We start from the raw sequence: 17,133 nt of genomic DNA, 5'->3' as shown, positions 1-17,133 counted from the left end.
AGTGCTCTTCTTTCCTACTCTTTCTGCCCCCACCTTCATTAAGTTGAAAAAGTAAGGAAGAGGGAATACTGCTCACACACTGCCTTCATATGGGGTGCTCTGTGGGCAGGAATGCCTGTAGTGACTCACTCAATCCCCACAACACAATGAGAAGAGGCAGGCAGGACTATTACCATACTTCTTTTACAGGGATAAAAGTAGGAAGGAAGAGGTTATAAAGAAATTTAGTAAATTGCACAATCATGGTATGTTAAAGAAGAACACACTTTTCTATCAGATTCCAGGTATGCTTCAAAGTTAGAACTTGTATAAGAGCCTAGTTGTATAATAAACTAAAAATGATGAAAAGAAGAAAGGATTTCTCCCTCTATGCCCAAGGAGACCCCCTTTTAAATGCTAAAGAGAGAGAGAGCAGGGGCATAGGAGTAACTTTTATGGAATGTCCAGTATGGACTGGGCACCATAAACATTATTTAATTTTCAAAGCAATGCTGAGAGGTGGATATTATTATCCTCATTTTACAGATGAAAAAACTGAGATGTCAGAAAGGAGAAGTACCTTTCTTCAGCCACCTAATTTATAAGTGGTCTGTTGGATGGCTTGGTCTGTGAAGACATCACACTGTCCTGCTATGAGCTTGTCAGCTACTCAACCCACCTGAAATGACACACCCCCAAAATTCGCCATTTTTGCTCTTGTATATTTCAAGTGTCATTCATTGCTTTTCTTATCCCTGTTTCACAACAGGTTCTTTGGTTGGTTTTCTTCAGTTCCCCCTAGTTGAATGACTCACTTTGTTGCAGATATTGATGAGTGCGCTTTGAGTGGACACACTTGCCACGCCGGTCAGGATTGTGACAATACCATTGGATCCTATCACTGTGTGGTCCGCTGTGGAATTGGCTTTCGAAGAACCAGTGATGGGCTGAGTTGTCAAGGTATACAAATGGAGTCCCTTGCTTTATCTTCACTGTATTACAGATTAAAACCCCTGCCTGTTGAATCACTTAGAGTAAACTCTCTTTAATGGATTGAGCTTCTTAGTAAAATGTTTAAATGTAATATGCCATGGCTATTTTAAGTATTTGTAACAAAGTGGTTTTGAATAAAACTTGCCTGTAATATTTGAGAGAAGAGATCATACAGCATGATCTTAATAGAATCTATTTAATAAAACTCATTTCATAAGACTATTTACTGCAGGACTTCTTTAATAGAACTTATTATTTTAGAGCAGTTTTAGATTCACAGCAAATTTGAGTAGAACGTAAAGAGATTTTCCATATTCTCCCTGCCCCAACTCATGCACAGCCTCCCCTGCTACCAACATCCTGCACCAGACTGGTACTTTTTTTTTTTTTTTTAACCAAGGATAAACCTACATTAACACATAATTACCACCCAAAGTCCATTGTTTACATTAGGATTCACTCCTGGTGTTGTATATTCTGTGGGTTTAGACAAATGAATAATGTCATATATCCTCCATTATAGTATCATACACAATAGTTTCCTTGCCCTAAAAATCTTCTGTGTTCCACCTAGTCATCCTTTCCTCCCCCAACCTCCAGAAACCACTCATCTTTATATATATGTATAAAGTGCAGTGGCTTCTGTTTGTTTCAGAGCTTGGGCTCCAGGCACGCAGGCTTCAGTAGTTGTAGCGTGCAGGCTCAGTAGTTGTGGCACACGGGCTTAGTTGCTTCACAGCATGTGGGATCTTCCCGGACCAGGGCTCACACCCATGTCCCCTGCACTGGCAGGTGGATTCTTAACAACTGCACCACGAGGGAAGCCCGTCATCTTTTTATTGTCTCTCTAGCTTTACCTTTTCCAGAATGTCATGTAGTTGGAATGATGCAGTATGTAGCCTTTTCAGATTGGTGTCTTTCACTTAGTAATATACATTTAAGATTCTTCTATGTCTTTTCATGGCTTGATAGCTTATTTCTTTTTAGTGCTGAAAAATAATCCATTGTATGAATGTACCACGGTTTATGTATCCATTCTACTGAAGGACATCTTGGCACTTACAGATTTTAGCAATTATGAACAAAGCTGCTATCAGGATTTTCCAGAGGAAGAAACACTGGATGCAAAATGAAATTCTTAATAGTAGAAAGAATGAATGAATTATGGTACATCTATACCATGAACCACTATGCTGCCATTAAAAAGAATGGAATGAAGCTCAACTGTTTGGCTTAGAATTTCCATGAGGCGTTGTTGAGTGAGAACACAAAGATATGAAAGCATGTATGCAACTTGTGTAGAAAAGATTATGTGACTGGAAAACAAACAATAACCAAAGAAAAAGGAAATGGATTTATATATTTAGGAAGAGATATAGGTTTACATAAAAGAGATATGTTATTATTTATATTAGATTGTTAATGTAAGTTGGCTTTGGTGGACAAGGGGAGGACAAGGGAAGCCAAGTGAAAGAAGAAGAAAAAACGGCACTAAGAAAATCTTTTAAAAGTATATGATCACAGATCAGGGAGGAGACAAGATGGCAGAGTGGAAGGACTTGAGCTCACCTCCTCTCATGAGAACACCAAAATCATGACTACCTGCTGAAGAAACATCGACAAAAATGACCTACCAAAAGAACCTACCAAAAAAGATATTCTACATCCAAAGACAAAGAAGAAGCCACAACTGGATGATAGAAGGGGTGCTTCCATGATATAATCAAACCCCATACCCACTGAGTGGGTGACTCACAAATTGGAAAATAATTATATCACAGAGGTTCTCCCACAGGAGTGATAGTTCTGAGCTCCCCATCAGGCTCCCCAGCCTGGGGGTCTGGCATTGGGAGGAGTAGCCCCCAGAACATTTGGCTTTGAACACCTTTGGGGCTTGAGTGCAGGAGCTCCACAGGACTGAGGGAAACAGAGATTCCACTCTTGAAGGGTGCACATAAGGTTTCACATGCACTGGGACCCAGGGCAAAGCAGTGACTACATAGGACCCTGAGCCAGACCTACCTGCAGGTCTTGGAGGATCTCCCAGGGAGGTGGGGGTCAGCTGTGGCTCACTGTGGGGGCAAGGACACTGGAGGCAAAGACCCCAGGGAATATTCATCAATGTGAGTTCTCCCAGAGAACTTGGCAGCAAGAACTGGCCCCACCTAACAGCCTGTAGGCTCCAGTGCTGGGACACCTCAGGCCAAACAACCAGCAAGACAGGAACACAGCCCCACCCATCAGCAGACAGACAGGCTGCCTAAAGTCATCCTGAATCCACAGCCACCTTTAAACACACCCCTTGACATGGCCCTGCCCAGAGGGACAAGACCCAGCTCCACCAGCAGTGGGCAGGCACCAGTTCCTCCCATTAGGAAGCCTGCACAAGCCTCTGGACCAACCTAACCCACCAAGGAGCAGACACCAGAAGCAAGAAGAACTACAGTACTGAAGCCTGAGAAAAGGAGACCACAAACTCAGAAAGTTAGACAAAATGAGGTGGAACAGAAATATATTCCAGACACAGGAGCAAGATAAAACCCCAGAAGAACAACTAAGTGAAGTGGAGATAGGCAATCTGCCTGAAAAGACTTCAGAGTAATGAGAGTAAAGATTATCCAAGATCTCAGAAAAACAATGGAGGCACAGACTGAGATACAAGAAATGTTTAGCAAAGAGCTAGAAGATTTAAAGTCAAACAGAGTTGAACAATACAATAACTGAAATGAAAAATACACTGGAAGGAATCAATAGCAGAATAAATGAGGCAGAAGAACGAATAAGTGAGCTGGAAGAGAGATGAGTGGAAATCACTGCTGCAGAACATAATAAAGAAAAAAGAATGAAAAGAAATGAGGACAGTTTAAGAGACCTCTGGGACAACACTAAACACACCAACATTCGCATTAAAGGGGTCCCAGAAGGCGAAGAGAGAGAAAGGGCCTGGGAAAATATTTGAAGAAATAATAGCCAAAAACTTCACTAACATGGGAAAGGAAACACTCACTCAAGTCCAGGAAGCACAGAGTCCCATACAAGATAAACCCAAGGAGGAACACACCAAGACACATATTAATCAACTTGACAAAAATTAAACACAAAGAGAAAATATTAAAAGCAACAAATAACATACAAGGGAATCCCCATACAGTTATCAGCTGATGTTTTAGCAGAAACTCTGCAAGCCAAAAGGAGTGGCACAATATATTTAAAGTGATGAAAGGGAAAAACCTACAGCCAAGAATACTCTACCCAGCAAGGCTCTTGTTCAGATTCAATAGAGAAATCAGAAGCTTTACAGACAAGCAAAAGTTAAGAGAATTTAGCACCACCAAACCAGCTTTACAACAAATGCTAAAGGAACTTCTTTAGGCAGAAAAGAAAAGGCCACAACTAGAAACAAAAGAATTATGAATGGGAAAGCTCACCAGTAAAGGCAAACATTTTGTAAAGGTAGCAAATCATCTACACACAAATATGACATCAAAACCAGCAATCGTGAGGAGAGTACAAATGCAGTACATTAGAAATGCATTTGAAATTCAGAGACCAGCAACTTAAAATAATCTTAGATAGATAGATAGATAGATAGATTGCTATATCAAAACATCATGGTAACCACAAACCAAAAATCTACAATAGATACACATACAAAAAAGAAAAAGCAATCCAAACACAACTCTAAGATAGTCATCAAATCACAACAGAAAAGAACAAAAGAGAAATGAAGGGAAATGACGTACAAAAACAAATCCAAGACAATTAACAAAATGGCAATAAGAACATTAATATCGATAATTACCTTAAATGTAAATGTATTAAATGCTCCAACCAAAACACATAGATTGGCTTAATGGATACAAAAGCAAGACCCATACATATGCTGTCTACAAGAAACCCACTTCAGACTAAGGGACATGTACAGACTGAAAGTGAGACGTTGGGAAAAGGTATTCCAGGCAAACAGAAATCAAAAGAAAACTAGAGCAGCAAAACTCATATCAGACAAAATAGACTTTAAAATAAAGGCTGTTGGGCTTCCCTGGTGGCGCAGTAGTTGGGAGTCCGCCTGCCGATGCAGGGGACGCGGGTTCGTGCCCCGGTCCGGGAGGATCCCACATGCCGTGGAGCGGCTGGGCCAGTGAGCCTGCACGTCCAGAGCCTGTGCTCCGCGATGGGAGGGGCCACAGCGGTGAGAGGCCCCGCGTACAGCAGGAAAAAAAAATAAAATAAAGACTGTTATAAGAGACAAAGAAGGACACTACATAATGATGAAGGGATCAATACAAGAAGAAGATATAACAATTGTAAATATATATGCACCCAACATAGGAGCACCTTGATATGTAAGACAGATGCTAACAGCTATAAAAGGAGAAATCGACAGTAGCGCAATAGTAGTGGGGGACTCTAACACCCCCCTTACCTCAACGGACAGATCACTCAGATAGAAAATCAATAAGGAAACACAGCCCTTAAATGACACATTAGACAAGATGGACTTAATATTTAAGCACTCCATCCAAAAGCAGCAGAATACACATTCTTTTCAAGTTCACATGGAACATACTCCACAATAGATCACATGCTGTGCCAGAAAGCAAACCTCAGTAAATTTAAGAAAACTGAAATTAAGCATCTTTAACAACCACAATGCTATGAGATTAGACATCAACTACAAGAAAAAAAACTGCAAAAAACAGAAACACCTGGAGGCTAGATAATATGTTACTAAACAACCAATGGATCACTGAAGAAATCAAAGAGGAAATCAAAAAATACCTAGAGACAAATGAAAACAGAAACACAACAATCCAGCAACTTTGGGATGCAGCAAAAGCAGTTTACGAGGGAAGTTTATAGCAATACAATGTTACCTCAAGAGACAAAAATCTCAAAAAAACAATGTAACTTTACACCTAAAGCACCTAGAAAAAGAAGAACAAACAAAAGCAAAAGTTAGTAAAAGAAAAGAAATCATAAAGATCAGAGCAGAAATACATGAAATAGAGATGAAGAAAACAATAGAAAAGATCAAAGAAACTAAAAGCTGGTTCTTTGAAAAGATGAACAAAATTGATAAAACTTTAGACAGACTCATCAAGAAAAAAAAGGGAAAGGGCCCAAATCAATAAAATTAGAAATGAAAAAGAAGAAGTTACAATGGGCACCACAGAAATACAAAGGATCCTGATACTACTACAAGCAACTAGATGCCAATAAAATGGACAACCTAGAAGAAACAGATGAATTCGTAGGAAGGTACCATCTCCCAAGACTGAATCAGGAAGAAATAGGAAATATGAACAGACCAATCACAAGTACTGAAGTTGAAACTGTGATTTAAAAACTTCCAACAAACAAGTCCAGAACCAGATGGCTTCAGAAGCAAATTCTATCAAACATTTAAAGAAGAGTTAACACATATCCTTTGGAAACTGTTTCAAAAGATTGTAGAAGAAGGAACACTCCCAAACTCATTCTACAAGTCCAGCATCACCCTGATACGAAAACCAGATAAAGATACTACAAAAAAAGAAAATTACAGGCCAATATCACTGATGTACATAGACGCAAAAATCCTCAACAAAACACTAGCAGACTGAATTCAACAATACATTAAAAGGATCATACACCATGATCAATTGGGATTTATCCTAGGGATACAAGGATTTTTCAGTATGCACAAATCAATCAGTATGATACACCACAGTAATGAATTGAAGAATAAAAGCCATATGATTATCTCCATAGATGCAGAAAAACTTTTGACAAAATTCAACACCCCTTTATGATAAAAATGCTCCATCCAGAAAGGGGGCATAGAGAGAACCTACCTCAACATAGAAAGGCCATATATGACAAACCCACAGCTAACATTGTACTCAGTGGTGAAACTGAAAGCATTCCTCTAAGGTCAGGAACAAGACAAGGATGTCCATCCACTCTCACCACTTTTATCCAATATACTTTTAGAAGTCCTAGCCATGGCAATCAGAGAATAAAAAGAAGTAAAAGGAATCCAAATTGGAAATCCAAAGAGTAAAAAAATCCAAAAAGTAAAACTGTTACTGTTTGCAGTTAAAGTGATACTATACATAGAAAATCCTAAAGATTTTGCTACCAGAAAACTACTAGAGCTCAATGAATTTGGTAAAGTTGCAGGATACAAAATTAATACACAGAAGTCTGTTGCATTTCTATACACTAACAATGAAAGATCAGAAAGAGAAATTAAGGAAACAGTCTCATTTACCATCGCATCAAAAAGAATTAAATACCTATGAATAAGCATACCTAAGGAGGCAAAAGACCTGTACTCTGAAAACTAAAATGCTGATAAAAGAAATTGAAGATGGCACAAACAGATGGAAAGATATACTGTGGTCTTGGACTGGAAGAATCAATACTGTCAAAATGACTATATTACTCAGAACTATCTACAGACTCAGTGCAATCCCTATCAAATTACTGATGGCATTTTTCCCAGAAGTAGAGCAAAAAAATTTTTTAATTTGTATGGAAGCACAAAAGTCCCTGAATAGCCAAAGCAATCCTGAGAAAGAAAAACAGAGCTGGAGGAATCAGGCTCCCTAACTTCAAACTATATTACAAAGCTACTGTAATCAAAACAGTATAGTACTGGCACAAAAACAGAAATATGGGTCAATGGAACAGGATAGAAAGCCCAGAAATAAACCTACACAACCTATGGTCAATTAATCTATGACAAAGGAGGCAAGACTATGCAATGGAAAAAAGACAGTCTCTTCAATAAGTGGAGCTGGAAAAACTGGACAGCTACATGTAAAAGAGTGAAATTAAAACATTCTCTAACACCATACACAAAAATGAACTCAAAATGAATTCAAGACCTAAATGTAGGACCAGATACTATAAAACTCTTAAGAGGAAAACATAGGAAGAACACTCTTTGACATAAATCACAGCAACATCTTTTTGGATCCACCTCCTAGAGTAATGAAAATAAAAGCAAAAATAAACAAATAGGACCTAATTAAACTTAAAAGTTTTGCACAGCAAAGGAAATCATAAACAAAATGAAAACACAACCCACAGAATGGGAGAAAATATTTACAAACAAAGTAACCAACAAGGGATAAACCTCAAAATATACAAACAGCTCATGCAGCTCAATATGAAAAAACTAACAACCTAATCAAAAAATGGGCAGAAGATCTACATATACATTTCTCTAATGAAGACATAAAGATGGCCAAAAAGCACATGAAAAGATGCTAAATATCACTAATTATTAGAGTAATGCAAACCAAAACTCCAATGAGGTATCACCTCACACCAGTCAGAATGGCCATCATTAAAAAGTCTACAAATAAATGCTAGAGAGGATGTGAAGAAAAGGGAACCCTCCTATACTGTTGGTAGGAATGTAAACTGGTACAACCACTATGGAAAACTGTATGGAGAAACCATACATATATCCAGAGAAAACCATACTTCGAAAAGATGCATGCACCCCAATGTTCATTGCAGCACTATTTACAATAGCCAAGATATGGAATGGCTAAATGTCCATTGACAGAGGAATGGGTAAAGAAGATGTGGCACGTATATACAATGGAATATTACTCAGCCATAAAAAAGAATGCAATAATGCCATTTGCAGCAACATGGATGGACCTAGAGATTATCATACTAAGTGAAGTAAGTCAGAAAGAGAAAGATAAATAGTATATGGTATCATTTATACGTGGAATCTAAAAAGATGATACAAATGAACTTATTTGCAGAACAAACAGACTCACAGACTTCGAAAACAAACTTATGGTTACCAAAGGGGAGAGGTGGTCGGGGGAGGGATATATTAGGAGTTTGGGATTAACATATATACACTAATATATATAAAATAGGTAATTGAAAAAGACCTACTGTAAAGCACATGGAACTCTACTCAATGATCTGTAATAACCTATATGGGAAAAGAATCTGAAAAAGAATGGATATATGTATATGTGCAACTGAACCACTTGGCTGTACAACTGAAACTAACACAACATTGTAAATCAACTGTAGCCCAATATAAAATAAAAATTAAACTTAAAAAACATGTTATCATATTTGTGCATTTATGTGACATGTACAGATTTTGAAAGATTAAATTAGAAAATCTGAAATAGAAAACAAGAACAAAATAAGACATTGGAAATCTCGAACTTGGGAATGTAAGATTAGAACATGAAGAGCCTAAAATATGGTGAGATTGTTCTTTTGAGGATTTGTAATAGAACAATAAAAAAGTGGCAGGAGCTTGAGGTGAGTAGAGACCTGAGAGAGGAATTTTGTTGGGATAGGAAAGAGTTGATTATGTCTACAAGGTTGTGGGAAAGATGACAGTAAGGAGAAGGGCATTAAAAATACAGAAGAGGAGGGCATGATCAGTGGACCACAGTCATCGTGATGAGGAAGGAGGAGATGGGCTGCAGAGATCAAAAACTCAAATAGAGGAACTCTTCTTAAATGGAAGGAGTGGTCTCCCTTTTTCTGGAAGGAAAGGGGAAAAGTTACAAAATACAGGCAGGTGCACACAAGTTTGGGGAATTCATGCCTGCAGGGGACTTCATGCCTGCAGGGTTTTTTTTCCATTGCACTATGACCTAGATGGTGTTCAGGAAGATTAATTTGGCAGTGACTACAAATGAGGAGAAAAGCTAAAGTTGCTGCAGTCATTTGAGTGCAAGGTGATAAACACCTGCAGCAGACTAACAGCAGCAAAAATTGGGAAGAAGGGTCAAATTGCAAAAGTTGTTGCAGAAGACTTAACTTTATTATTATTATTTTTTTCTACCTTCAGTACTCCAGTCTGTCCGCAACATTCCAAGGCTAAAAGTTCCTAGAAACTGGAATGGGAGCCATATGGTAAATAAAATAGTTAAAATAGAGAAGTTTTGCATCAACATAGTTCTGAATCACTAGCAACCTTCTACCTTGGAGTAGTGTTGAAGAGAATAACCTTCTCCAGCAGTTAATTCTATCAATTATCCAGCAGATCCTTTGAGAGCACTTCAATTGGATTCTTTTTAGGGAAGATCTTAAACATCATGATCACTAAAATATTTAACATTTGGGATAAATTAAGCCAAGTTTTCTAACAGCATGTGAAGCAAGTTTTGTTTTCTTTAACAGATATTAATGAATGTCAAGAATCCAGCCCCTGTCACCACCACTGTTTCAATGCCATAGGAAGTTTTCACTGTGGATGTGAACCTGGGTATCAACTCAAAGGCAGAAAATGTGTGGGTAAGAAGAGGGCTATGAATTCAAAGCAGTAACATCTTTGTAACTTCTTTTTTTTTTAATTTTATTTATTTTTTTATACAGCAGGTTCTCATTAGTCATCAGTTTTATACACATCAGTGTATACGTGTCAATCCCAATCACCCAATTCAGCAAACCACCATCCCCACCCCCCCACCGCTTTCCCCCCTTGGTGTCCATACGTTTGTTCTCTACATCTGTGTCTCAACTTCTGCCCTGGAAACCAGTTCATCTGTACCATTTTTCTAGGTTCCACATACATGCATTAATATACGATATTTGTTTTTCTCTTTCTGACTTACTTCACTCTGTATGATAGTCTCTAGATCCATCCACGTCTCAACAAATGACTCAGTTTCGTTCCTTTTTATGGCTAATATTCCACTGTATATATGTACCACATCTTCTTTATCCATGCAACTGTCGATGGGCATTTAGGTTGCTTCCATGAACTGGCTATTGTAAATAGTGCTGCAGTGAACATTGGGCTGCATGTGTCTTTTTGAATTATGGTTTTCTCTGGGTATATGCCCAGTAGTGGGATTGTTGGATCATATGGTAATTCTATTTTTACTTTTTTAAGGAACCTCCATACTGTCCTCCATAGTGGCTATATCAATTTACATTCCCACCAACAGTGCAAAATGGTTCCCTTTTCTCCACACCCTCTCCAGTATTTGTTTGTAGATATTCAGATGATGTCTATTCTAACAGGTGGGAGGTGATCCCTCATTGTAGTTTTGATTTGCATTTCTTTAATAATTAGTGATGTTGAGCAACATTTCATGTGCTTCTTGGCCATCTGTATGTCTTCTTTGAAGAAATGTCTATATAGGTCTTGTGCCCATTTTTGGATTGGGTTGTTTCTTTTTTCAATATTGAGCTGCATGAGCTCTTTATGTATTTTGGAGATTAATCCTTTGTCGGTTGATTCGTTTGCAAATATTTTCTCCCATTCTGAAGGTTCTCTTTTCATCTTATTTATGGTTTCCTTTGCTGTGCAAAAGCTTTTAAGTTTCATTAGGTCCCATTTGTTTATTTTTGTTTTTATTTCCATTACTCTAAGAGGTGGATCAAAAAAGATCTTGCTGTGATTTATGTCAAAGAGTGTTCTTCCTATGTTTTCCTCTAAGACTTTGATAGTGTCCAGTCTTACATTTAGGTCTCTAATCCATTTTGAGTTTATTTTTGTGTATGGTGTTAGGGAGTGTTCTAATTTCATTCTTTTACATGTAGCTGTCCAGTTTTCCCAGCACCACTTATTGAAGACACTGTCTTTTCTCCATTGTATATCCTTGCATCCTTTATCATAGATTAGTTGACCATAGGTGTGTGGATTTATCTCTGGGCTTTCTATCTTGTGTCATTGATCTATGTTTCTGGTTTTGTGCCAGTATCATATTGTCTTCATTACTGTAGCTTTATACTACAGTCTGAAGTCATGGAGTCTGATTCCTCAAGCTCTGTTTTTTTCCCTCAAGACTGCTTTGGCTATTCAGAGTCCTTTGTGTCTCCATACAAATTTTAAGAGTTTTTGTTCTAGTTTTGGAAAAAATGCAATTGGTAATTTGATAGGGATTGCACTGAATCTCTAGATTATTGGGGGTAGTACAGTCATTTTCACAATATTGATTCTTCCAATCCAAGAACATAGTATATCTCTCCATCTGTTGGTATCGTCTTTAATTTCTTTCATGAGTGTCTTATACTTTTCTGCATACAGGTCTTTTGTCTCCCTAGGTAGGTTTATTCCTAGGTATTTTATTCTTTCTGTTGCAGTGGTAAATGGGAGTGTTTCCTTAATTTCTCTTTCAGATTTTTCATCATTAGTATATAGGAATGCAAGAGATGTTCTGTGTATTAATTTTGTATCCTGCAACTTCACCAAATTCATTGATTAGCTCTAGTAGTTTTCTGGTGGCATCTTTAGGATTCTCTATGTATAGTATCATGTCATCTGCAGACTGTGACAGTTTTACTTCTTCTTTTCCAATTTATATTCCTTTTATTTCTTTTTCTTCTCTGCCATGGCTAGGACTTCCAAAACTATGCTGAATAATAGTGGTGAGAGTGGACATCCTTGCCTTGTTCCTGATCTCAGAGGAAATGCTTTCACTTTTTCACCATTGAGAATGATGTTTGCTGTGGGTTTGTCGTATATGACCTTTATTATGTTGAGGTAGGTTCCCTCTATGCCCACTCTCTGGAGAGTTTTTATCATAAATGGGTGTTGAATTTTGTCAAAAGCTTCTTCTGCATCTATTGAGATGATCATATGGTTTTTATTCTTCAGTTTGTTAATATGGTGTATCACATTGATTGATTTGCATATATTGAAGAATCCTAGCATCCCTGGGATAAATCCCTCTTGATCATGGTGTATGATCCTTTTAATGTGTTGTTGCATTCTGTTTGCTAGTATTTTGCTGAGGATTTTTGCATCTATATTCATCAGTGATATTGGTCTGTAACTTTTTTTTTTTTGGAGTATCTTTGTCTGGTTTTGGTATCAAGGTGATGGTGGCCTCATAGAATGAGTTTGGGAGTCTTCCTTCCTCTACAATTTTTGGAAGAGTTTGAGAAGGATGGGTGTTAGCTGTTCTCTAAATGTTTCATAGAATTGACCTGTGACGCCATCTGATCCTGGACTTTTGTTTGTTGGAAGATTTTTAATCACAGTTTGAATTTCATTACTTGTGATTGGTCTGTTCATATTTTCTGTTTCTTCCTGGTTCAGTCTTGGAAGGTTATACCTTTCTAAGAATTTGTCCATTTCTTCCAGATTGTCCATTTTATTGGCATAGAGTTGCTTATAGTAGTCCCTTAGGATGCTTTGTATTTCTACAGTGTCTGTTCTAACTTCTTCTTTTTCATTTCTAATTTTATTGATTTGTCCTCTCCCTCTTTTTCTTGATGAGTCTGGCTAATGGTTTATCAATTTTCTTTATCTTCTCAAAGAAGCAGCTTTTAGTTTTATTGATCTTTGCTATTGTTTTCTTTGTTTCTATTTCATTTATTGATTTCTTCCCTTCTTCTAACTTTAGGTTTTGTTTGTTCTTCTTTCTCTAGTTCCTTTAGGTGTAAGTTTAGATTGTTTATTTGAGATTTTTCTTGTTTCTTGAAGTAGGATTGTATAGCTATAAACTTCCCTCTTAGAACTGCTTTTGCTGTATCCCATTGGTTTTGGATTATCGTGTTTTCATTGTCATTTGTCTCTAGGTATTTTTTCATTTCCTCTTTGATTTCTTCAGTTATCTCTTGGTTATTTAGTAACATATTGTTTAGCGTCCATTTGTTTGTGTTTTCTACATTTTTTTGCCTGTAATTGATATCTAATCTCATGGCATTGTGGTCAGAAAAGATGTTTGATATGATTTCAATTTTCTTAAGTTTACTGAAGCTTGATTTGTCAACCAAGATGTGATCTATCCTGGAGAATGTTCCATGTGCACTTTAGAAGAAAGTGTAATCTGCTGTTTTGGATGGAATGTCCTATAAATATCAATTAAATCTATCTGGTCTATTGTGTCATTTAAAGCTTCTGTTTCCTTATTTATTTTCATTTTAATGATCTGTCCATTGGTGTAAGTGAGGTGTTAAACTCCCCCACTATTACTTTGTTACTGTCAATTTCCTCTTTTATAGCTGATAGCAGTTGCGTTATGTATTGAAGTGCTCCTATATTGGGTGCATATATAATTGTTATATCTTCTTCTTGGATTCATCCCTTGATCATTATGTAGTGTCCTTCCTTGTCTCTTGTAACATTCTTTATTTTGAAGTCTATTTTATCTGATATGAGTATTGCTATTCCAGCATCTTTTGATTTCCATTTGCATGGAGTATCTTTTTCCATCCCCTCACTTTCAGTCTGAATGTGTCCCTAGGTCTGAAGTGGGTCTTTTGTAGACAGCATATATAAGCATCTTGTTTTTGTATCCATTCAGCAAGCCTGTGTCTTTTGGTTGGAGCATTTAATCCATTCACGTTGAACTTAATTATCAATATGTATGTTCCTATGACCCTTTTCTGAATTGTTTTGGGTTTGTTTTTGTAGGCCCTTTTCTTCTCTTGTGTTTCCCACTGAGAGAAGTTCCTTTAGCATTTGTTGTAGAGCTGGTTTGGTGGTGCTGAATAATTCAGCTTTTGTTTGTCTGTAAAGCTTTTGATTTCACCATCGAATCTGAATGAGATGCTTGCCTGGTAGAGTTATCTTGGTTGTAGGTTCTTCCCTTTCATCACTTTAAGTATATCATGCCACTCCCTTCTGGCTTGTAGAATTTCTGCTGATAAATCAGCTGTTAACCTTATGGGAGTTCCCTTGTATGTTATTTGTCATTTTTCCCTTGCTGCTTTCAATAATTTTTCTTTGTCTTTAACTTTTGCCAATTTGATTATTATATGTCTCGGAGTGTTTCTCCTTGCATTTATCCTGTATGGGACTCTCTGTGCTTCCTGGACTTGGGTGGCTATTTCCTTTCCCCTGTTAGGGAAGTTTTCGACTATAATCTCTTCAAATATTTTCTCGGGTCCTTTCTCTCTCTCTTCTCCTTCTGGGACCCCTATAATGCTAATGTTGTTGCGTTTAATGTTGTTCCAGAGGTCTCTTAGGCTGTCTTGATTTCTTTTCATTCTTTTTTCTTTATTGTGTTCCACAGCAGTGAATTCCACCATTCTGTCTTCCAGGTCACTTATCCGTTCTTCTGCCTCAGTTATTCTGCTATTGATTCCTTCTAGTATAGCTTTCATTTCAGTTATTGTATTGTTCATCTGTGTTTGTTTGTTCTTTAATTCTTCTAGATCTTTGTTAAACATTTCTTGCATCTTCTCAATCTTTGCCTCCATTCTTTTTCCAGGTCCTGGATCATCTTCACTATCATTATTCTGAATTCTTTTTCTGGAAGGTTGCCTATCTCCACTTCATTTAGTTGTTTTTCTGGGTTTTATCTTGTTCCTTCATCTGGTACATAACCCTCTGCCTTTTCATCTTGTCTGTCTTTCTGTGAATGTGGTTTTTGTTCCATAGGGTGCAGGATTGTAGTTCTTCTTGCTTCTGCTGTCTGTCCTCTGGTGGATGAGGCTACTAAGAGGCTTGTGCAAGTTTCCTGATGGGAGGGACTGGTGGTGGGTAGAGCTGGCTGTTGCTCTGGTGGGCAGAGCTCAGTGAAAGTTTAATCCACTTGACTGCTGATAGGTGGGGCTGAGTTCCCTCCCTGTTGGTTGTTTGGCCTGAGGCAACCCAACACTGGAGCCTACCTGGGCTCTTTGGTGGGGCTAATGGCAGCCTCTGGGAGGGCTCACGCCAAGGAATACTTCCCAGAACTTCTGCTGCCAGGGTCCTTGTCCCAACGGTGAGCCACAGCCACCCCCCGCCTCTGCAGGATACCTCCCAAAACTAGCAGGTAGGTCTGATTCATTCTCCCCTGGGGTCACTGCTCCTTCCCCTGGGTCCCGATGTGCACACTACTCTGTGTGTGCCCTCCAAGAGTGCAGTCTCTGTTTCCCCCAGTTCCGTCGAAGTCCTGCAATCAAATCCCAGTAGCCATCAAAGTCTGATTTTCTAGGAATTCCTCCTCCCCTTGCCAGACCCCCAGGTTGGGAAGCCTGACGTGGGGCTCAGAACCTTCACTCCAGTGGGTGGACTTCTGTGGTATAAATGTTCTCCAGTGTGTGACTTACCCACCCCGCAGTTATGGGATTTGGTTTTACTGTGATTGTGCCCCTCCTACCATTTCATGTCTCACTGTGGCTTCTCCTTTGTCTTTGGATGTGGGGTATCTTTTTTGGTGAGTTCCAGTGTCTTCCTGTCGATGATTATCCAGCAGCAAGTTGTGATTCTGGTGTTCTCACAAGAGGCAGTGAGAGCACGTCCTTCTACTCCGCCATCTTGGTTCCACTCTCCCTTTGTAACTTCTTAATGGTGCCTTATCTAATCCATGTGCCATGTCCTGGGCTGGATTGTAATACCATGCATCATGTATGTGATCCATGCAAAAACAAAGCAAATGCTCTGCTCTACAGATTTCATCTTCTAATTACATAACCATTTTTTTTAACATTTCCTGTATTTTGTTACCAATTTTTTTCACAAAATCATAATTTCTATGTATATATTTATATATAATGTATAAATATATAATTTTTCTTTTTCTAGGAGGAGGAAGTGGTTGGTATGGCTACCAGCTATGTTTAGTAATATTTTATTTTTTTATCATAACGTTTTAAAATAAAGTGTGTTACATAACTTGATTTAAACACTTTAACCTTACACCATGATTATATAATCATCTGTATTAGTTTATGATATCCTTAAAATCTGAAGGTATAATTTTTATGCAAAGGCGGAAGAAATCACTTTCTCAATCTGCATTACCTATGTTCTTTCATCAAGATGTAAATGAGTGTAGACAGAATGTATGCAGACCAGATCAGCACTGCAAGAACACCCGCGGTGGCTATAAATGCATTGATCTTTGCCCAAACGGAATGACCAAGGCAGAAAACGGAACCTGCATTGGTGAGTGTCTGGCTGTCTCAGCTACTGTGATTCATTTACCATCAACAAGCCACATAAGGCATTCATTCTTAAACTAAATGATTAGAATAAATATAATCTAAAAAGGAAATATCTTTTTCTATAGGTTTTTTACTCCCAACTTCTAGTATTGTTGAGCTCTGGGGTCCCAGGGTCATGGCCCTACCAGGAAATGAAAGCTCACCAGGGAGATTTAGCCCATTTTGAACTCCCATCAGTTACACAGTTGGTTTATATAGTTTCATATCCACATACATTAATATTATGTCATATAATTTCTAATACTAAATTTAGCATATATATTAAGAATTTTGTTGGAAGGGTTAAGA

General features: G+C 38.0%; 1 protein-coding gene across 18 annotated transcripts in view; it reads left to right on the top strand.

Annotated features, from left to right (window-relative positions):
- The window catches only part of HMCN1 (hemicentin 1), an 883,583-nt gene that overhangs the window by 832,349 nt on the left and 34,101 nt on the right, over positions 1–17,133 (top strand). For all 18 annotated transcript variants that reach the window (XM_079903114.1, XM_079903100.1, XM_079903116.1 and 15 more), the window contains 3 exons: positions 805–939; positions 10,138–10,251; positions 16,661–16,786. In XM_079903114.1, the coding sequence (XP_079759240.1) occupies positions 805–939; positions 10,138–10,251; positions 16,661–16,786 (375 nt within the window). The remainder of the gene's footprint in view (positions 1–804; positions 940–10,137; positions 10,252–16,660; positions 16,787–17,133) is intronic.

The sequence above is a fragment of the Stenella coeruleoalba genome (genome assembly GCF_951394435.1).
Source record: "Stenella coeruleoalba genome assembly, chromosome: 1".
In the NCBI taxonomy this organism is placed as follows: domain Eukaryota; kingdom Metazoa; phylum Chordata; class Mammalia; order Artiodactyla; family Delphinidae; genus Stenella; species Stenella coeruleoalba.
Note: the sequence above shows the minus strand (reverse complement) of the source record. Positions and strands in the feature narration are given on the sequence as shown.